This window comes from Neomonachus schauinslandi, chromosome 4 (genome assembly GCF_002201575.2).
Source record: "Neomonachus schauinslandi chromosome 4, ASM220157v2, whole genome shotgun sequence".
Classification (NCBI taxonomy): Eukaryota; Metazoa; Chordata; class Mammalia; order Carnivora; family Phocidae; genus Neomonachus; species Neomonachus schauinslandi.
Genome location: NC_058406.1, coordinates 158,355,861 through 158,378,825, shown reverse-complemented (window position 1 = coordinate 158,378,825; position 22,965 = coordinate 158,355,861). Strand labels below are relative to the sequence as shown.

At 35.7% G+C, this 22,965-nt stretch overlaps 1 protein-coding gene across 1 annotated transcript in view; it reads left to right on the top strand.

Annotated features, from left to right (window-relative positions):
• The first annotated feature begins 4,113 nt into the window (after nt 1–4,113).
• The window catches only part of EIF3E (eukaryotic translation initiation factor 3 subunit E), a 49,906-nt gene continuing 31,054 nt past the window's right edge, over nt 4,114–22,965 (top strand). Inside the window, exons 1-7 of the mRNA XM_021688752.2 lie at nt 4,114–4,244; nt 9,375–9,489; nt 10,921–11,038; nt 13,097–13,139; nt 14,234–14,338; nt 19,081–19,206; nt 19,947–20,071. Coding sequence (XP_021544427.1) covers nt 4,155–4,244; nt 9,375–9,489; nt 10,921–11,038; nt 13,097–13,139; nt 14,234–14,338; nt 19,081–19,206; nt 19,947–20,071 — 722 coding nt within the window. The 5' untranslated portion in view covers nt 4,114–4,154. The remainder of the gene's footprint in view (nt 4,245–9,374; nt 9,490–10,920; nt 11,039–13,096; nt 13,140–14,233; nt 14,339–19,080; nt 19,207–19,946; nt 20,072–22,965) is intronic.

The following is a 22,965-nucleotide window of genomic DNA, read 5'->3' as shown; positions in this document are numbered from 1 at the left end:
AGGGCAATAGTCAGTTGTCTTCTTGAACTAACAGCACCAATTGACATAGTTCATTGCTCTTTGCTGCTTGGACCACTCTCTTCCTTTGGTGCCTGGGACACTTTCTCTTTCTTCTCCTCTTCTCTCCACCACCTACTGGCCCGTCCTTCTCTAGCTTTTTCACTTGATCTAAGTTGTCCCAACCTCTACAAGCTGAAGTGCCTAAGACTTAGCCTTCCTTGTATCTTTTTCAAACACACTCGTACTCTGATCTCATTCAGTCATATGTTTGTAAATTTCATCAATAAGTTGACAAGATCTAGTTTTCTGTCTCCAGCTTTTACCTGTCTCCTGAATTCCAAATTCATATACACCACTACCTAATCAGTTGTAATTAGATGTCTAATAGGCATCCAAAACAAAGTATGTCCAAAACTAAACTCTTGACTTCTCCTCTAAAGCATGCATCTATCATACCCTTCCTCATTTTAGTAAATGGCCTCTCAGTTCTAGACCTTGGAGTCATCTTTGACCCTTTCTTTTTCTCATCTAATCCATTAGCAAATTTTGATAGCTCTGCATTTAAAATACATTCAGAATTTTGTTACTGTGCACAACTTTTTCAATGCTATTACTCTTGTCTAAGCCACCCTCATCTCTTGCTTGAATTATTTCAATAGTCTCTTAACTGATTTCTCTATGTATATGCTTGACACCCCTACCCCTCAACCTTTGAAGTGGTCTTTTTAATTTTTTAAAAAGATTTTATTTATTTATTTGAGCAAGAGAGAGAGAGCACACGAGCAGGGGTGGGGGAGAGAAGGAGAGGGAGAAGAAGACTCCCCACGGAGCAGGGAGCCTGATGTGGAGTTTGATCTTGCGACCCCAAGATCATGACTTGAGCTGAAGGCACACGCTTAACCGTCTGAGCCACCCAGGGGCCCCTGAAGTGGTCTTTTTAAAGTGTAACTATGATTATGTGACTTCTCTGTTCAAAACTCTCCAATAGTTTCCCACCTCATTCAGAATACAACCCAAAGTCTTGACTGTGGCTTCCAAAACATTATGTCATCTGTCCCACAACTCCTTCTCTGAACTCATCTTCTATCATACTTCCTTTTGTTCAGTCAGATCTTGAATTTCTAGTCTCTTTGCTATTTCTCATTGATACCAAGTGCCATTTTGCTTCAGTACCTTTATACTTAATGTTCCTTTACCTGGAATTTTCCTCCTCTAGAGAGCCACAGGTTCCCTACTTTCTTCAGGTCTCTTTTCACATTCTACTTTACCAGAGAGCCCTTCCCTAATCACATTATATAAATCAGAAGTCTTTCCCCACCATTCTCTAACTTCTACCTTGCATATTGTTCTTCATAGCATTCACCACCACTGGACAAAGTATATATTTATGTTTTTATCCATCTCCTTCCCCTCAAATATAAACTTCTCTAGAGAAGGTGGTCTGTTTTATATTCCCAGGACCTAGAACATTGTAAGTATTTGATTTATACAGAATGAATAAATAATTGCTACCTATTAGATTGAAAGCTCCTATATAGCCTTCCTATATAGCTTTTACTGATTATATATTCCCATTAACACCTAGTTTAGTACCTTCCATATGGTAAAAGTTCAAAATGTTAATAAAACTGAATTGCATCTTATTTCTCTCTGCTTCTCAAAAATGCCCTCTGTTCCTTTTTTGGCAAGTTTCCATACTGCTACCTGCTTGCTTTCTTCCTCTGCCCCAGGTCACTTTTGCTGGAAGCCTTGGCTGCTTTTTCTTTAACTTCCTCTTTTTCTGTCTATATTTTATTACAACTTTAGTCTTTGGGCTTCCAGGAAACTTTGTACCTAATTTATAATTTAAATTTTATCATATATATGGGCAAAAGCATAGTATATATAAGGTTCAGTACTGTCCATGGTTTCAGGCATCCACTAGGGGTCTTGGAATGTACCTGCTGTGGATAAGGGGGGGGGGCGGGGGGCCTATGGTACAAGGTTACACGCATGGTAAGTGGTAACAACTATATCAACTGATCCAGAATAGTATCTCAATTTGCATACTACACATCACCACTTGGATATCTGATAGGGATCTTATTCTGTCTGAAACAGAGTTCCTGATTTTAGCACTCATACCTATTCCTTCACCATTCTCCCCCCCCCATCTACTAGTCACCAGTGGGAACCCAGTTTCTTATGCCCCAAGTCTAGGAATCATTTTTTTTTTAATTGAAACTTTATTCTGGGATAGTAGATTCACAGGCACTTGTAAGATCCCATGTATCCTTTACTCAATTTCCCCCAGTGTTAACATCCTGCAAAATTATAGTACAGTCTGCCAGTTCCTCAAGTGATTAAACATAGTTACTATATATCCCACCAATTCCATCTCTGGTATATAACCAAGAAAACTGAAAACATATGTCCACACAAACATTTGTAACAGATGTTTACAGCAGCATTATTCATAGTAGCCAAAAGGTAGAAAACAACCCAAACATCCATCAGTGGATTAATGGGTAAACTGTATGTGATATAGCCATATAATAGAATATTATTTGGCCATGAAAAGAAATGAAGTACTGGTCATGCTACAACTTGGATGAATTTTGAAAATATTATGCAAAGTGAAAAAAGTCAGACACAAAATGCCACATATTATATGATTCCATTCATATGAAAGTCCTGAATAGGGAAATCTATACAGACAGAAAATAGTGTTGCTTAGGGCTGGGGTAGAGTGAACAAGAAGAGGAGATGAAGATGAAGTCAGTGCGACATAACAAGGCTTGGATAGTTTTAAGCATATTTGAAAGTCACTCTGGCTGCTGTGTGAGAATAAATCACAGGTGGAAAAGAGGGGAAGCAGGGTAATTAGTGAAGAAGCTACTCCCAAAAATCAAAACAAGACATGATGGTGGTTTGGACTAAGGATGTGACTTTGGAGGTGGTATGTGAACTGACTGGATCCGGATATGCTTCAAATGTTAAAACCAAAGGGTCCGTTGGTGAATTCAGTGCACAGTGTAACAGAAAGAGAAAAGTCAAAGATGACTCCAAGGTTTTGGGTCTGAGCAACTGGACAGATGGAACTAGCATTCACAGAGATGGAGAAGAGCGAAAAAGAGCAGGGTTTGATGAGCTACATGGGGGAGTTTAGTTTTGGACATGTTAATATTGAGATATTGAGTGGCTAGATAGATTTTATGTGAGTCTGCGGTTAACTAATAGTCTGTGTTGGTGCTATAATCTGGAAGTTGTCAATGTATAGACTGCATTTAAAGCCCTTAGGTTGAACGATATCAACTAGGGTATTGGCTTACATAGGGAAGAGATCCAAGACCCTGAGGCACTCCAAAATGAAGAGGCCTGAAAGATGAAAACGGTCTAGCAAAGGAACTTCAGAGCACTTAGAATAAAATCCACATTCCTTACCTTAATCATGACCTGGCCCTTCTCAACGTCTTTCACCTCGCTGTCTAGTCACACAGGATATTTAGCTTTTGGAATATGCCAAGTCCTTTCCTGTCTCATGGGCTTTTCGTTTGCTAAGCCATCCACCATGCATGGTTTCACCCTGGCTCCAATTTTAGTCGCTTCCTTCTGTCACTGCAACTCTCAGTTAAACTGGTACTCTGAATTTTTTCTCTAACCCCCCTAATTAAATAAACCCAGCCCGACCACCCCCACCAAATTATGGCTCTTACTATAATCTAAAATTATTTCACTGTTTCCCGTCTAGAAACCCGTCCCACCTTAAATTAACAAACGATTACAAAATGATCACTATATGCCAAATAAAACCTCAACTTTCCGGATAGCAAGGGCCTCATTATCTTGTCCTCTGCCGCATCCCAATGTAATCGACAATCCCTCACCAGTCAAATCTGTTTTTCAAAATTTATTAGCGGAACGGAGAGTACGATACCCGCAAACTTGAAAACAGAAGAAATTACGCCCGCGGCTCCGCCCAGTCCCAGAGCCGCCTAAAAGAAGGGAGGACCCGCACGCATGCGCCATTGTTCTCTGAGCGCTTCGGGCTGAACCCCACCCCTTTCCCTTGGCGTGTTTAACCACTGCGCATGAGCAACGTGGACTTGTCTGTTCGTTTGTCGGCGTTATCAATAAAGTTTCAGCGAGTACAGACTCTCTTTTTACTTGGCAAGATGGCGGAGTACGACTTGACTACTCGCATAGCGCACTTTTTGGATCGGCATCTAGTCTTTCCGTTGCTTGAGTTTCTCTCCGTAAAAGAGGTGAGGGGGGCTTTGACCGCGAGGAAGGCGTGGGAGCGCGTGAGGCGCGGGGCAAGGCTGAGAGGCGGTGGCCATAGCCCTAGGCCTGCCGCACGTGTGAGGCGGCCGCGAGTTTGGTCCTGAGTTGGGCAGTAAGGATCTGCTGGTAATTTAGCGTCGTCCTAGTTAATTAGCACCGCAGAATTTGGTTGTGACGAGAAGTGAGGTGACAGCAGGCAACTCAGGGGAGAAAGAGGTCTCTGCTTCACTACTGGAGGTGACAGTGCCGGAGGGACTTCCGCGTCAGTTCCTTTCGGAAGTTGACCGACCACTCGCCAGCTTCCCTGTAGGAACGCTTGCTTCTAAAAGCAAATGGGAGTGTTAAAGATTTTGGTTTTTCTTTTGGGAACTATGGGAGGGGTGTGCTTGGCTTTGTGTTTTTGTTTGCCGGATCTTTGGAATAATTTACACTTAAATGCCTAGTACTTTAATTTACATGAAGTTGTGAATTCTTCGCAAAGAGTTTTCCTGGTTTTTCGGTAAGTAGCCACTTCCTAGAAGCGTGGCATATTTTGTCGGATGGGGACGGCTTTCCCCCCTCCCCCCAAAAAAAAACCTGGACAATTTTTTTTACTTAAAAGTGGTTTTCCGGTGTATACAGACTTCGAGTAAATTTGAACGTTAACATTCATTTAGCTACTCACGATACCTTGAACTAGCCTGTGGTTCTGGTACCTCATTTCAAAACGTCTCAATCCTGAAAGTTTTGAAATTTTGGGCTTAGTTATACCTTGAGTTTGTTGGGAGATTGATACATTGTAGTAATTATAAAGTAATGTTACTATGATGAAGGGATTCGATTATTGGCCAGAAAAGTAAATGAATTCTATATCTGAAAGCCGATTACAACGTAAGTCTACTTTAGGGAACTCTAGATTTGGAGAGTAGATTTGTGTGGCTCAACAACAATAAAACAGAAAAGCTCTGCAAATAAACATTAAATTGTTCTGATAACTTTTCAGATCTTCCTGGTAGTTACTGTTCATTAGACAGGTATAATCCTCAAATTTATCTGATCCTTTTCTAAGGACTCTGAAGTTGTGTTGTTAGGGAACAGCAAAGTTTATTTTCAGTAAATTTCAGGAATGTAAAAATAAAGCAATATAAAGCTTTATCATGAGAGGATATGTTTTTTCTTTATTTTTCCTTATGTAGGATGTACTTACACCTATATTTTAGAGCTTGCCTAAAACAGTACATTCTTTTTTTTTCCCTTTCTGGATGTGTGAGGATAATTCACCAAAGATCAAAGAATAGAAAAATGCCATACTTGAAATCCTTTATCAGCTACTTGTAGAAATGCTTCTAAATCAGCCAAAGTTCATATTCTTGTAATGTGTTCTTTACGCTTTTGTTTTACAAGGCAGATAGATAAAAGGAAGGAATATGTGAGTGTAAATTAGTTTTTCATGGGGTAAGACCAAAACCATGAAGGGCAGCTGAGAATCCATGGAAAATAACTGCTCGGTACTTGCCTCTTTGTAGAGAATGTTGGTAAAATGGCTGGAATACACCAAGAGGAAGACAGATGCTGGAGTATTTACTTAGCAGTTACCAAATAGGGCTATCATGGAATTGTGTTAAATCCAGGATAAAACCCAGACATTTCACCGCTGAAAAACTTACCTATCCTTTAGAGGAGATAAAGATCTATAATTACATATGAGGCAAAAAGGAACATATGTCAGAGAAGTACTGGCAGAGTGCTATCAAAATTGAAGAGATTCTATTGAGTGGGCAAAAAGGACTTTGAGGATAGGTTTTAAGTTGAGTTTTAGATGGTTAGGATAGAGGCAATGATCATGATTCATAAGAGTAACAATTTGATATATTTGTAATATGTTGGATAATGTAAGCTCTATGAGAGCAGGGACTTTGTTTTGTTCTCTGCTGTGTCCTTAGCATGTAAAAGAGAGTCTGGCATAAAGTCTTTTAATGATTATTTAATATCTCTGCACTTCAGAGATGTTTCTTTCTCATTTTAAGTAAGCCTGTCTCATGCGTAAAGTGTTGATACTGCCACCAATCTTGGAAGGCACCTTAACCTTCTGGGACAAAGTGAGTATTCCTGAATATTTTCCATTAGGGGGCTAGCCCATCCTGTGTGAGAGAGGAGTGAGGCAGCCAATTGGGGTTTTGAGGAGCGAGGTAAGGAATGGAAATGGGGACTGAGAAAACTGACCAAAGTATAAGGATTGGTAAGTGTGGATGGCCCAACTGAGATTGAAAATCATACATTTATAAGAGCTGATGACGTAACTCTCGAAGTGAGAGCAGCAGTGGAAAGTTATTTAAGTAGTGTAGAAATGTTTGGAGTTATGCTTGTAGATATACGTCAGTTAGAGATGGATTGCTGATCAGCAGAAAAAAGCACAGATATGACTGAATAGCATTATTGCCTGCTTTTGCAACATTTTATAGTCATCCTTAGCCAGAACATAGAAGACAGATGACTTTTTCCAGAAATACTGACACTGAATTGTGTTTGGTTGGAGAAAATGGTTGGAATCAATGATACTACTAATGAGAAAATCTTTGAAATAGCTAAAAATGGCATCTAAACTAATGTGGAAAGTGACAACCAAAAAAGGATGTTATAAAAATTAAAAAGAACGGAGGGTATAATGAAGCATTTTAATGGTAATGGTGAAAGAGATGATTTTAAGTTGAAATCTTAGAGATGAGGTACTAAATGAAAGTTGTGGAAAGTTGTGGGAAATTTTAAGATTTGAGTTTCTTAAGAATCATCAGTATGGATGTTGGATTTGTGGATGATGACAGCAGGAAGAGATGTCAAAGGAATTTTTTTTTTTTTTAATTTTTAAAGATGTTATTTATTTGACAGAGCAAGAGAGCACAAGTAGGGGGAGCATCAGAGGGAGAGGGAGAAGAGGCTCCCCGCTGAGCAGGGAGTCTATGCGGGGTTCTGTCCTAGAGCCCTGGGATCCAAAGGTAGACACTTAACCGACTGAGCCACCCGGGGGCCCCTAAAAATAATTTTTAACAGATGAACATTTGCAAACATTTTCAATTATAGAACACTAACTTTGTACCTTAATAGTTCCTACACCCCCAAAATTTCATTCTTCTCATTAGTAGATCTCTTTTACAAAAAAAGTTTACTCCATTATTTTTTGCTTCAAAAAGGAAAGAAATTGTGGAAACTCTTAATAGTACTTACAAATATTATCCTAGATTTTTTTTTTTTAAGATTTATTTTAGAGAGAGAGAGAGACAGAGCTTGCAAGAGAGCACACTTGGTGAGGGGGGCAGAGACAGAGGGAGAGAGAGAGAATCTCAAATGGACTCCCTGCTGAGTGCAGAACCCCCATTTGGGGCTCTATCCCAGGACCCTGAGATAATGACCTGAGCTGAAGCCATGAGTCAGATGCTCAACGGACCACCCGGGCGCCCCTAGTTTCCTAGATTTTTGCTTCTTGGCGCAAAAGTCTAGAATATTTACTGTCTGTCCTTTACAGAGTAAGTGTGGTTATAAGGCAGAATTTAGGGAAGGTGATATAAGCAGATACAGATTTAAGAGGCCAGTAAGATCTGATGGCTGAGGAGCAGTGCTTTGAGTCTACAATAGATAGAGAAAATACAAATTAAAAGCTTATTAATGGGGTGGCAAGAAGAAGTTGGCATGTTAGGAAAAGATGTTTTCACAAGATTAGGTTTCTATAGGGTACACTGAAAGGAAGCTTTGATTTTTTTTAAGTAAACTTTTTATCAGATATACCATTCATACAGAAAAGTGCCAAATATAAGCACCATTTTTCAAAGTGAAAGCACTTGTGTGACCACCATAAAACATTACAAATATCCTAAAAACCTTCCTCTGACCCTTTAGTCACTACTCACACCTCCCAAAGGTAAGCACTAGTCTGATCTAGAATAGTTTCGCCTGGTTTTGATTTTGCATATATGAAATTAAGCATTGTACTGTTTTTATGACTTCTTTTATTCAACATTGTGACAGTCATCCAAGTTGGTAGGATAACTATAGTTCTTTGATTCGAATGCTGAATGTTAATCTGTTATATATTACAGTTTATCCATTCTAATGTTGATAAACTTGACTATTAAAGTAGTACTACTATGAACATTCTTAGAAATGTCCTTTGAATATATGCACCAGGTTCTTTTGGGTATCAAGGAGCAGAATTACTAGGTCTAAAAGTATTTTTGATTTTAGGAGATAAAAACAGTTTTCCAAAGCAGTTGTACTTCTGCCAGAAGAGTTAAGTGTTCAGTTACTCTAAATCTACACCAGTACTGGTATTGCCATTTTTTTGTTTTTGTTTTTTTAATGTGGCTTTAATTTTCATTTTCTGTATGATTAATGAAGTTGAGATATTTGGTGTTTGTTGGCCATTTGGTTATACTCTGGTAAAGTGGCTATTAAAATTTTTTAGCCATTTTCAGTCCTCTATTTTCTTACTTTTTTGTGGGAGTTTGGAAGATTCAGTTTTGATCATGGCTGTACCATTTCATCACCTTCATCTTTTCACAGGCATTTAAATGTGGAATCTTCCTGCATTTCTCTTTCCTTGACAAAATAAAATTTAGTATGCAAATCTTTTGCTGAAACTTTATCTTGCTGACTGCTTATTTAAAAAAATTTTTTTAAATTTTGGTTTCTGTCTCCTTGAATACTGTTGTGTAGGATCCTTTCATACTGCTCATTGCCCTAAACTTCAAGTTTATGTGAGTTTGCTGGTATATCTATTTGGTCCTTGTCCTGTGGGTTAAATTGTTTCTTAAGTCCTTGCAAAAACCTATGATATGGTTGACTTAGAGAATAGGTGCTAGTTCTGTTTTAATGGTGTGGATGGGGAAGGATTATAAAGAAAGGATTCAAATGATTTCGTGAAAAAATATGTGGGGGTAGATAAAAGGCTACCTCAAGGAGAGATGAGTAGGTATCATGTGGATGTGAGATAGAAGATAAAAATTTTTGAGTTGATTCCTAATCACCTGGTGTGGTAAGGAAACAACTATATGTGCTTGTCAGTAGAGTTGGTGTGGCTGTTTATCATTTTATTTGGGGGAACTTCAACATATTCATTAGAAAGTAATTTTCTCTTGCAGATATATAATGAAAAAGAATTATTACAAGGGAAATTGGATCTACTTAGTGATACCAACATGGTAGACTTTGCTATGGATGTATACAAAAACCTTTATTCTGATGATATTCCACATGGTAAGTTTTGTCAGCTTCTCTCATGAACTGAATATGTGTGTGTGTTAAAGTTTTGTGATTTATAAAAGAGCTCTAGTCAAAAGTCTTTAATAACTATTTGAATGGTTTAAAAGTTTTCTGGATGAAAGGTAATATGAAGGTTACATGTCATCTAAAGTATATTTTCTCATCACAGAAGGTATGATACTACTTTAAAACATGATTTTCAAATATGTTCAGTTCATAGTATGTTTCATCAAAATTGTGCTTATGAATCAGATTGTCTCCTTAGAATGATCTGAGAATGTTGCTGTTTTTGGTCTGCTAACTTTTTGAGCTAGCATCTGTGTGCCTTAGAGACTTCTTTTCATCTTGAAGCATCTGGGAATAGCCAGGGTTCTCAAAGTATTGTCCCCAGTACCAGCATCATCAGTTCACCTGGGAGAGCTTGTTAGAAATGCAAATTTTGGGGTCATACCCCAGATCTACTTAATCAGAAAGTGTTGGCTGAGGCCCAGCACTTAAATTGGAGAACTACTGTGGTATGGTGTTTTCCACATTCTTGTTTTCTGTGGTAATTGATGTTCCTTTAAAAAAAAAAAAGGTTTTCCCATAAGTTTGAAAAATATTTCTCTTATGAACCTGGTATTTTAAAAAATTCTAAGAATGCTTTCAGTAGAGAAGTATAATTTACTTTGTTTAAATTGACATTTTCCAAAATTTGATCACAGATACCCTTTTATGTTTGAGAAACATTGTTGTAGTAATACTTTTTAATGTATAACACATTATTACACTAAACATAATCACCTTTTTAAATTATAGTAAATGACAGTAGCTCTTTAAATTTTAGTTTGTGATGAAAAAGTTAACTGTTCCTTAGTGAAAGTTTAAAACATGCCTGCAGTGTAGGTTATCTGCAAGTTTTCTCTAACTCTTCATAATGCAGTAAAAGGAAACTAGAACTGGGTTTGAGAGATTACAGAATTAGATTTATAGTGAAAAGAGAGATTACTGACTGGATTTAAATTCCATTTAACCTAATTGAAAATCTATAGTAATATGTAAACCCTCTCAGTCTCTGTTCAGAAACTCTGGGATAATATTCACCTGAGAAAATTCAATGAGAACAAATATAAAAACAATAGGAGCGAAGTCTCTGAAATGTGGAATTAGGTAATTGTTTCTCAGCAGCCATCCCTGCCTCCAGCTGTATCTGTATTTTCCTCAGTTTTCTTTAAGAGTAAGAAGATTCCCTCTTTATGTGCGTTTGCACTGCTAGAAAGTAAAAAATGGATCTGTGAGACATTGAATTGGTGGTTCCTGGCATATGAATATATTGGGGGTAAATAAATTTATGAATAATTTAAATAAATTGAAAAATTTCCAGAGACATCCTCATGGTGAGCAGTATAGTTTAACATTAGAGTACTCCTTTGCATTTTTAATTAGCTTTGAGAGAAAAAAGAACCACAGTTGTTGCACAACTGAAACAGCTTCAGGCAGAAACAGAACCAATTGTGAAGATGTTTGAAGATCCAGAAACTACAAGGCAGATGCAGTCAACCAGGTAACCTCCCTTAATTTGAATTCTGAAAATTCTCTTTTCTGGATTAAGACTAATGTTAATTCAAATTTTATCTAATATCCCATCATAAAAGTTCATGGCTTAATTGATTACTTTACCTGTTTATTTTCATTTGTCCTTATGGTGTAGGGACCAGGAATTCCTAAATAAATATTAATCCTAATTTTATTTTTAACTTCTTTATCAGTTATCCAAATCTGATTATGCTGGAGCAGTTTTGCCTTCTTCCTCTCTTCCCAGTGGACATTGGCAATGTCTGGTGACATTTTTAGTTATCACAATTGAAGGGGTACGACTAGCACCTAGCAAGGAGAGGCCAGGGATGCTGCTAGCCATCCTGCAATGCATCAGACAGTACCCTACCCCCTCCACAAAGAATATCCAACCCAAAAGTGTCAGTACTGAGGTTGACGTACCTGTGCCTGGGCAGTACCAAGAGGGAAACTTGAGCTCACTTTATCACTTGACTGCATTCTCTTGTATCCTTCTAACCTCATTGCCCAGCCCAAAAAGGGAGGATAGTGTAGAGCTGATAAGGTTATTTTATTCTTAATTTCCTCTTAACTAGAAATAAACTTATTGCTTGGTTTCCAAAGAATGCATGTTGCCTCATTCTGACTTAATGTATATCATTAATTGAAACCCTTTGGGTTATTAGAAATTCTTTAAGACAAAATCTACTAAAATTGAATATTGCCATTGTGGTAGATCTTAGCTGCCAATGTATTTACTAGAGACATTGCTGAAGATTTTGCCGTGTTGTGTCTTTAGTTCATACAATATGTGACCAGAACAAATTTTTAGAGAGATTAGCTCCAGATTTTCATTTGTGATTTGGGGAAGTGTTAACCAGATAATTTTAAGCAAAACAGCAAATACTACACGATTACTATACCATTATAATGTAACCTGCTACATTACTAACTACACCATGTTATATCTATCTGTGTATATACAGATAGATATATACATATATGCACAGATAGCTATATCTTACAAAGCAGTCATATATAGCTATGTGTGTGCGTGCACGCGCACTATACTACTTATTACACAGAATAGAATATAATGACTTAGACCTGCAGGTCACATGTAAGTGCACCCAAAGGAACAGCTGAAATAATCTAGCTGTTAGGGTACAACAGAAAATTTAGAATTTAAATTCTAAATTTAGTCTAGTTACTTAAATACTAGAAATTAATGTGATTAGGATATGAATCAAGATGAATATAGATTTATTCACCAATTATTAGAAAGAGAAGACTCCTTGCGGTTTAATAGGCATAGCATTGAGATGAATGAAAGGATGGAACTGTGTTTTAAAAATTTGCAAAGGAATAACCTCTTCCTGCCAATTCCTGTTTTTAAATTTCATTGAATGTATAACATTTTACTTCTCATACTTTCCCAGAAATACCCAGTCAACCAAAGGATAGTGATTATGTACCTGAAAGATACAAGGAGTGTAACACAAAGTTATTCACTGTGATCCACACTTGTTTTTTTTTTTTGAAATCTTGTTAAAATTTCATGCATATTTCATATTCACTATTATAATATACCATGTTAATGTTGGTGATGATATATTCCCTCCCCATTAAATCTTCAAGTAAAATTATGCTCTGGAAAAACATGCCACAGCATTCCCTCTGTGATAAGCGTAAGAAAATGTTTTCTTTTTTGAAAATGCCCAGTAAGTGGGCCACTGTGCCCATCTATCACTTGTTCCTTGGTGTCTTTGTTATCATTTTGTCTTTTACCAGCCTGGCAACGTCTTAGTTACGCAAAGCCAATTTAAGAAAAGTTCAGTTGGGTTGACACTGATATGGGTAATAATTATATAGGGTGTGTGGTATAGAAATGTAAGTTAAGCATAATTGATTAATTTTGTACTGTTCTGTTTATTCTGGAAGTCCTATTTCTACTGTTTAAGTATTAAGATATTTAAATGGCTTTATGTGGGTAATAGGATGAACATTGGTTATGCTTATTTTGTTTTCTATGACCTATAAAATACAATAATTTTTGTTTCTAATTAAGAGATGGTCGGATGCTGTTTGACTACCTGGCAGACAAGCATGGTGTAAGTGGTATTTTAAAAATTTTCTTTAGTTGTCCTGTTTTAATAAGGCTAATTAAAGAATAGTGCTGTATAGATAGGTTTGAGGCTTGGCAAGATTATAATTTCTAGATTAATTTATTAAATATAAGACCTAGTATGTTTTTGAAACTTCAGTTTTTAAAAATTGATGCTGATGGGAAAATGAGGTGCTTATACTTTAGATCATAGAAATTTTCAAAACTTTTTATTTTTTTAGAATAATCAAGTAATGGGTACCATTTTATATTTCTGATGGATTAACAAAGATAGAACTAAATTTGAATTAGAAATGTTTTGAGCAGTAGAATTAAGTAATACTTTGGCTGCCTTGTGGAATATAGTAGTTCTTGACATTATCAAGGTCTTCATAAATCCCCCATAAAGGAATTTTATCGTAGACTTCCCTAGTAGTCTCCCAGTCTCATTTTCCCTTGTGTTAACTTAAAGTGTGAGGATTTGCATGTAATTAATTCTTTACTTGCATTCAAGTTTCTTCTCTCATTTAACAACTGTAACAAGAGGTATGCTGACCACTGTGCAGATTATTCTTTCTGGTTTCCAAATAGAATGTTTGGTATATTTAATAATGTTCTAGTTCGTAGCCCTTCTCTTACATTACTTTCACTTTCCTTGCATTGCTAACTTTAAAAGTTGCTGTAATTTGGGGGCCAGTTTTCACAGAGAACTGAAATTTACTGTGCATGTTATTTGTACAGAATCACAAACGTTATAGGAATTCATGTGTTTGGTAGTTGTCTAAGCTTAGTCACTAACTGAGAGACTCACCTCAGACCTTTCCCTGCAATTCAAATTCTCACTGCAACAAATTAGGTATTGTTACAATTCATAACTCTTTGAGACCAGAATTATGAATGAAAAATCTACCAATTGCTAATGTATGTTTTAAGAGTCATATGTTTCTGATCATGGTTTTTGTTTTATTTTGGTTTTTTTGTGACACTTGGGGTACACTGAGAGAATTGACGCGTCTGGGGACATTTAAAGGAGTAAATGGTTTGAATTTTAAAACTCAAAAGTTAAAAACAGAACTGACGCTTTTTTTTTTTTTTTTTTAGTTTAGGCAGGAATATTTAGATACACTCTATAGGTATGCAAAATTTCAATATGAATGTGGGAATTACTCTGGAGCCGCAGAATATCTTTACTTCTTTAGAGTGTTGGTGAGTAAATTTTTTTTCTTCTCTCAGACTTTGTAGGATTCCCTTGGTTTGTCAAAACATATCTATAGATTTGATTCTGTACATAAATTTTCAAGAATCCTTGGTGAAAGGAGAAAAACTTTCTCAACAAAGAACAAATAGAAATAGGAAAGCTTATATCAGGACCTCAAAATTTGGAGGGAGATTTAACTTTCCTTGAAATCCAAAAGTAGGACCCGTTAATTTGTTATTTTATGTATAATTAAATGATAAGCATTAGCAGAATTCTATCATGTAATCAATTTGTTATATTACTGTGTAGCACAGTGAGCAGGACATTGTGGATGCTTAAATATTTATTGAATAAATCCATTATTCCTAATTTTAATTAAATATCTTATGCTATATATATCCCTTGAGTTTGTTTCAAACAATTAAGGAGTTCTAATGATATTTGAAAAAAAAAATTATGCCTTAATAGTAATTTTTTTCCATTTACTTCTGCCTTAGCTATTAGAAAATAAAACTCAATGATTTTTTTTTAATAATGTAGGAGGAAGGTGAATTTAAATTGTACTATTAGAGCAAATTTCTAACCATAAAGAGCCCTGTTGTTATTTTCATTTGCCTATTGACAAGTTCCTAGATTCAGTGCTTTTTCTGGGAAAAAGGAAAATTGCATGAAGCCAAAGAAAAAAATAAGGCTTTCAAATGAAAAGATTTTTTTCTCATTCTGTCTTCTGTGTAGGTAATTGTATTAATGCCTTCTAGAGTTATCAAAATGCCCTTGTTTTAACGAACTTCTCATTTGAGAAATTATAATTTGTTACTCACTTTGGGTTAGTAAGCAAGTACCTAAGTCTCTGATTTCTCTAGTTAATCCTAGATGTTGGGAAATGACCTCTTAAGACAGGGACTTCTTGTTTTCTAACCTTGGAAGAGTCTATTTCTTCTGTCTCTACTTTCTGGTGCCTTTATTCTTTTAGCTCCATATGCCTGCCACAAAGAAAAGACTTATGGCTGCTATCTTTGGTTGTTTTCTAGGAAATTAAATTTTTCTTTTTGGGGCAGCAAGGAAGGGGAAGAGATTTGTGTTTTATTAATACAGCTAATTTCTACACTTAAAAAGTACTTAGAGAGCTTCGTTTTTTAAAGCTACCATCCTTCCTTCAAAAGGAAATAAAGATTTTCAGTTTATTTCAAAGTTTGATTTGAAAAAAATTTATTTTTCTCTTATTCCCATTTGTGAATATTCTTAATTTATAGATTAGCTTGGTTAGCTTGCAAGTGCATTGAAGGTAATCAGTGATTCTAAACTTGTAGTGCTTATCATAAAATTCCATCAGTTTTACTTTGAATATTACGAAGGATTTAGGAGAGCAAAAGTTGATTACTTTGGAAATGTAAACAGCTTAAACCAGGATTGTAAAATCAGAAGCCTGATATGATTACAGGTACATGAAAAGAGTTGGTTATTCATATCATTTGTTAATGCTGGGAGTGAATTTTGAGAATGAAGATTTAGTGTCATGTTAGAGTTCTAGCACAGTAAATTTATTGTTGCTGGTCAGTGAGTGAATGTGCCATTTTGCTAAGACATGGAAACTTAAGGTAACTGCTGGAAATCCAGATACTGAAACTCTTCTAGCATATCCACCCTTGAAAGCAGGTTGGTATGAAGAGCCAACTGTAATGACATGGACTTGAGCCAGAGTAGTACGCATGAACCTTTGGGGGATTAAAAAACTTGCTCTGCTGCTACAAAAAGCTTTTATCCTAACAAATATAACATATCCTTGTTTTAACAGCATATTACATTTATGTAGTGTGGTTTTATAATTAGTCTGAAAATTTCTACAAATGATAGGTATATATACTTAAAGGTTTGTGAAGTTTTTGTGTTTCCTTTTTTTTTTTTAAATGTGAAGATCCTGGTTTGTTCCCTAACTTAAAAAAAAAATCTCAGTTTTAAGCTTTTGCATTGCCTAACAGGTCTTGTGTTGGAATTCAAATGGCATTTGGTTAGGTGATTGATTACCATGATTTGAACACAAAAATCAACGTTTTACATTAAGAGTAGTCAAAATATAGTGATGGGATAGTGCTTAGAAATTATGTGAAATTTATTTTAAATTTATGTCCCACCTGTGTGACAGAACATTTGAGTAGCTGGGAGTTGGCATATTGATAGGAGCTAACCAAGCTAAGTTTAAAACAACGGATAATTTTACTTAGCTTTTTCTTTTGTTTAGATAGGCACTACTATAAAATCTATGTATTTGTTCAAAATCTTGTTAATAGCAAAGATTAAAAATCCTGGATTGGATTTGGGATGAAAAATATCAGTGTTTTACATATTAGTTATTTACTTTTATTTTTTTGTAATAGCCTTTTTTTCATTTCTAAATTCTTGTCTGGTGGTTGGTTATTCTTTTAAATCTATAGTTAGGGAAACATAAGCTATGAAAGAACCATTGTAACTATGATCTGAGATTAGAATTTGACTCTCCAGGTGACCTATTGTAGGTCAGTTTTGTGTAAATTAAAGCTGTGTGACCCCAGAATCTACCTTTATTTTTAAAAAATGTGATGGCTTTTTAGAATACATCAAGGAATATTTACATGCATCCTATTTGGTTGTGTTCTAAGAAATGCATTAATTTGGAATGAAATGGTGGAGGAGAATTGGCAGGAATTTTTGAAAATTTTTGTTTTAAAAGTTACAAAAATAAAAGGAATTAACACTGTATTTTAATTAGTTTGTTAAAATTTGCATTCTCTGTCCTTTTGATCTGACTTGAAAATATAACCCCTCCCCTTATCCAGCAGCTACTTGAAATAAAAGTGATTTTAAGATGCTAGGACTGTTGGTGATCATATTTTAGTAGCGTGATTTTTGTTGTTGTTTTCATTCAGAATTTAAAATTGATCGCCTGTAAGTACATGCCATTTGATTTAAAGGTACTTCTCCTTGACTCAAGAAAGCTTAAGTAATGATGACTTTTGGAAGCTTTGGGAACTTGGCTGAAGTTTTGGGTCTGATGTGCCCTGTTTGGTAATGTTGGTTATGTAAAAGATGTCTCATATTGATTTTCAGATGCATAATTTATCACATTTTAATATCAAACTGGGATGTGTCTTGAATTGGTTGTGGTTTTAGAAACATGAATTAAAAAACTTCTAGGGATGCCCGGGTGGCTCAGTTGGTTAAGTGTCTGCCTTCGGCTTAGGTCATGATGCCAGGGTCCTGGGATCAAGCCCCGCATCTGGTTCTCTGCTCGGCGGGGAGCCTGCTTCTCCCATTTCCTCTGCCTGCTGCTCTGCCTACTTGTGTTGTCAAATAAATAAATAAAATCTTTAAAAAAAGGCTAGTTTTTGTCTATTACAAAAAAAAATTGCCACGAATATTCAAATACAACTCTTTTTTTGTGGACATATATTGTAACAATAAGAACCAGTGGTTTCATGGATATGTTTCAAAATTTAGTTTACGAATTTAGTGTTTGTTAGAGTTTGCTTAATGTTATTGAGTGCATGAGAGTTAATTACTACCGTCAAAGTCCCTAATAGATGTTTTGGGTTTGTGACCCTTTTCCATCAGTGGCAAAAAGAGGTAGATGCCCTTAGCCCTCCTATTTTGTGGTTTAGATTGTGGTATAAAATTTATAGATCTTGGGGCACCTGAGTGGCTCATTTGTTAAGCATTGGACTCTTGGTTTTGACTCAGGTCATGATCTCATGGGTTGTGGGGATTGACCCACTCCCCCCATTGGGCTCTGTGCTCAGTTGGGAATCTGCTTAAAAGATTCTCTCCTTTTGCCCCTCCTCCACTCCTTGGTCTCTAAAAATAAATAGATCTTTAAAAAAATTTATAGCTTTCATAATTAGAAGTGTAGTTTTGGGCAGATTATACTCTCCATGCATGAGTTTCCCCTCTTTAATTAAAATGGGGTTAAAAAATATTTACCTTTTATAATGTTTCTATTAGGATTATGTGAAAAATGAACATTTATTCCTCAGTACGTTATTCCTTTGATAATTATTAATTGTTATTAACTAGTATACCTGCTTTTCTCTCTCTAACTCCTTTCATTTGTGTCATAATTTGGATTTTTTTAAAAGATTTTACGTATATATTTGAGAGAACGTGAGAGAGAGAGAGATCATGAGCAGTGGGGAGGGGTAGAGGGAGAAGCAGACTCCCTGCTGAGCAGGGAGCCCGAGATGGGACTCGATCCCAGGACCCTGAGATCTTGCCTGAGCCAAAGGCAGATGCTTAACCGACTGAGCCACCCAGGCACCCTGGGTATTTTTTGTTCTGAAAATAATACTTTTAACACTAGTGCTGTATTCTAGTTTTAAGTTACTCTTTCTGATTTAGACTTGAATATCAAAAAGCTATGTGTTTTTATTTTTTTAAAGATTTTATTTATATATTTGACAGAGAGATAGCGAGAGAGAGCGAGCAAAGAGCCTGATGTGGGGCTCAATCCCAGGACCCTGGGATCATGATCTGAGCAGAAGGCAGATGCTTAACTGACTGAGCCACCCAGGCGCTCCGAGCTAATATTTTTAGTAAATTAAGTTAAATGGAAACTGAATCCGTTTAGCAGTGTGATCCAATAAGGACTTAGATAATTACTGTTTGGGTTAGAAAGCTACAGGTCTTTTAGTAGGTTAGGTGAATATGTAAGGTATAAAATATACAGTATCTTTTTTTCCTAGAATATTCAGAATATAATTAATTATGATTGCTTAAACAGGTTCCAGCAACAGATAGAAATGCTTTGAGTTCACTCTGGGGGAAATTGGCCTCTGAAATCTTAATGCAGAATTGGGATGCAGCTATGGAAGACCTTACACGGTTAAAAGAGACCATAGATAATAATGTGAGTTACATTTTTCCAGGGTGATTTTCTGAAATTTTTGTGTATCCTTCATACTTTCTGATAAAGAAAACACTGTGTACTTTTTTTAAAAAGGTGGGGCTGGGGGAGGGAGGAATGGAAGGAAGGAAGGAGTGAGGGATGGAGGGAGGGAAGAAGGGAAACAAAAATGTTCAGATTAGCTTTTGTTGACTTGACATAAAAATCACAGTGGGTTTGTGGGGTGACTAGTTTCACTGAATCTCCCTGAAAGAAACTGTCAAATATTTTTTGGCTCTTAGAGAAAAGAACTCAAGTTTTCATCTCTCTTATAACTATTGTACCTTTTTTATTTGTACAGTGAAAAGGGCATAATACTATTAGTGCCACCTCAGTGATAGGTCCTCAATAAAGTCCTATGTAGAAGATGACAGTTTTCACTTATAATTATGTCTAATAAAACAACTTATGGAGTATTTAGTTCAGTCCTTTTAAAATGTTTTCTGGTGTGAGTATAATTTACGGCTTCTATAAAAATGGCTTAGCAGACATTATTGAATCTATTTCTCAGAGCAGGGAGGTAATTTCTAATGTTGAGGTCAGTGCAGAGGGTCTGGGGGATAGGACTTAGATCCTAATGGCCATAGATCATGCCTCAGAAGGTTCTCATTTTTAACTAAAATTCGGAGATCAGCTGTGTTTATTCTCTTGCCTCTTTCTCATATATTAAGATTTCCTATGTATGTATTTTTTTAACCCTGTAGTCTGTGAGTTCTCCACTTCAGTCTCTTCAGCAGCGAACATGGCTCATCCACTGGTCTCTGTTCGTTTTCTTCAACCACCCCAAAGGGCGTGATAACATAATTGATCTCTTCCTTTACCAGCCACAGTAAGTTATTTCACTGTATAATTCTGGCTTTCGTTATATGAAATTACATGGATTTTTTTTTTAAACTTAAAAATGCACTTCTAACATTTGAATTTGTTGTCATCCTTTTTTTTTTCCCCTGCACGTGGTAGATTAGCTTATTAATTGAAAAAGCTTACGTGGGGCACCTGGCTGGCTCAGTTGGTTAAGCGTCTGCCTTTGGCTCAGGTCATCATACCAGGGCCCAGGGATGAGCAGCCCCACGTGGGGCTCCCTCTGCCGCTCCCCCTGCCTGTGCTCCCTCTCTCTCTCTCTCAAATAAACAAAATCTTAAAAAAAAAAAAAAGAAAAGAAAAGAAAAAGCTTACACGTAATTCTAGTAAATTATTTGAAAAACATACTTTAAGCCTGTTGAAGTGCTATTTAGTGTGTTTCCTGTGCCAGCAGAATAGGCATCATGTAGAATCTCATGGTTCTACCTTACCCTAGAAGAACTGAATCAGAATCTCCATCTTAACAAGATCCCAGGTAATTAATATATTAACTAAAGCTTTAGAATTAGGGCTCCAGGCCAAATTACACGGAAGAAATAAATACATCCCAGAATCCTTTATATCATTGCTCAATTATCCAACTTTTGGTGCTGAGAAATTCACTATGAACTAGACTATTCTATTGTTAGCTACAAATCATTTTTAAAAATTTATTTTTCCGTTTGAGCTTAAGTGCCTTTGAATCTTATTTCTTATTTGGTTAGAACAACAGAAAACAAAACTGCTTGGTGGAAACACTTAGATATTTGAAGATAATTTTTCTGTATCTCTTCCTTCAGGCTGAATATCTATGGTTTTATCAAGTGTGTTATTTTTCAGACTTTTTAGTATTTTGGTTGCCCTCCTTAGATAACTGCCAGTTTATCCACAGTCTTCTCAAAATACGGATCTTTAAAATTCCCAGGATTGTTACTTGAGTTTTATGGATTACAGGGGCAGTGTTAGCTTCTTGACCTGTATGTGTGCTTATATAAACATAGTTCAAGATTGGAGTAACATTCGCATTTCCTACATGGTGTGGCTTATATTGACTATATTGTTAGCTAAACTTAGTATAAACATCCTTGGGCCATACTTTTGTTATATGTTAACCTAAATGAAGATATAGTTGTTACATTTCACTTGATTTCTGCTTATTATTTTCTGTCAAATTATGATTTTAATATTTTTCTCTAAAATGCATATATATTTTAATTTATAAAGGTATAGCTTAGAAATAGATGGTGTAATACCTTTCTGAATTAAAACATCAGTGAAGATTGAATAACCTGTTTTTAAGTTGTTTTGTAATTTCCAAAGTCTTGAAAATAGTATCTATGGCAATATTTTTGGATAAGTTGATAGGATATTCTAAACTGAGTCACGTAAATAAATGTGACTTTAATAAGTGTACTTTAATAAATGTACTTTAAATGCTCATTTTAGTAAGATTTTTTAAGACTCTAAAATATTTGACCTCTTCAGTGAAGTTGTTAACATAATCAACAGCACTTGGAATTTAAAAGAAATTAAGTTATTAGTGGTAATACAGATGAAAAATATCCAGCCAACTGAGAAATGCCAGTAACTTTTTTTATGGAGAATCAGGGAACCGTTTTTAAATGGTGTATATTCTGTTTTCTGCATTAAATGCTAAATATTCCCCTGAATCTGGTAAAAAGAAGCAGTCTTAACAGAAATATAAACATTGCAATGTAAGTTCAATATTAATGTATTTAGTCAGTATTTTAATGACATGGTGACCTAGTATGTTAAAATCAAACATAGGCAGAGGAGTTTTTGTAACAGGATTGTTTTTCTTTCCTTGAAAAAAGAAAAAAACAACTACATGGCATTAGGTAAGGTAAAAGACAATATGATCTTTGCATCCCATTTTAAATATAAATGATAAGAGGTGAAATTTTATAATTTACATAGCATTGTATTTTTTTTATTAGAGATATTTTATAGTACTTAAGTATGCCTTCTAGATTCACATTATTCACTAATGTATACATAATAGCCTCGTTCTGAGCTGTTATTCCTTAAGCACATCCTGTTTGTGGGAAATTCACTGTTAAAATTGTATATATACAATTTTTAAATTGTATTTGGTATATATTTTACTGTTTGCTGAATGCCATGATAAATTGTTTATAATCTGAAAAGTTACATAAATCATCGTCTGTATGTTGAATTAAGTGAAAGGCTAGTGGGAAGGATTTAAAAAACCAAAAACAATTAATTGTACACTAAAATGAGATCCTAGAAGGGTGTCGTACTTGGTTCTGGGCTTTAGCATGGTAAACTAAGCAACTTTATTTGGCAGTATCTTAAAGGTAGATTTATGAAGAACAAAGCTGAACCAGCTTCAGAAAAACTGATTTATAAAACCAGAATGCCATCAGTAATTCATAATGAGGAGTGTAAGTGGTAGGAGTGAGTTTCTGATTCAGATTACAGGGGCAATGTTAGCTTCTTGAGGAGGAGTCTGTAAGTTTCACGCATAGGAAGCCATATAATAAAGAGAAGGTTGCTTTAAGAGTACTTGGAATCAGAATGGAAAGTTAATTTGTGACTGGACCGTTAATGGCACCATCAGGTTAAGTTGGCCTAACATATGTATCTTCACAGTAGGACTGTTCTTGCACTAGGACCAGATGATGAACATTTTTTGATTTGTCACCCTAAACATTTGGATGGGCATTTCTGAGATTTGCTTTTTTATTTCTCTTTTCATAATTCCATTTCAGATCAGTACTTCTCACTGTGTTCCTACTCCCATCCCCCATTCTGATTTAAATATGTTAATGTCTTTTATCAAGTTCTCAAGTCTTCCTGATCTGGGAGCTTTCTCGTATCAGAGAGTAAATTGATTAATCT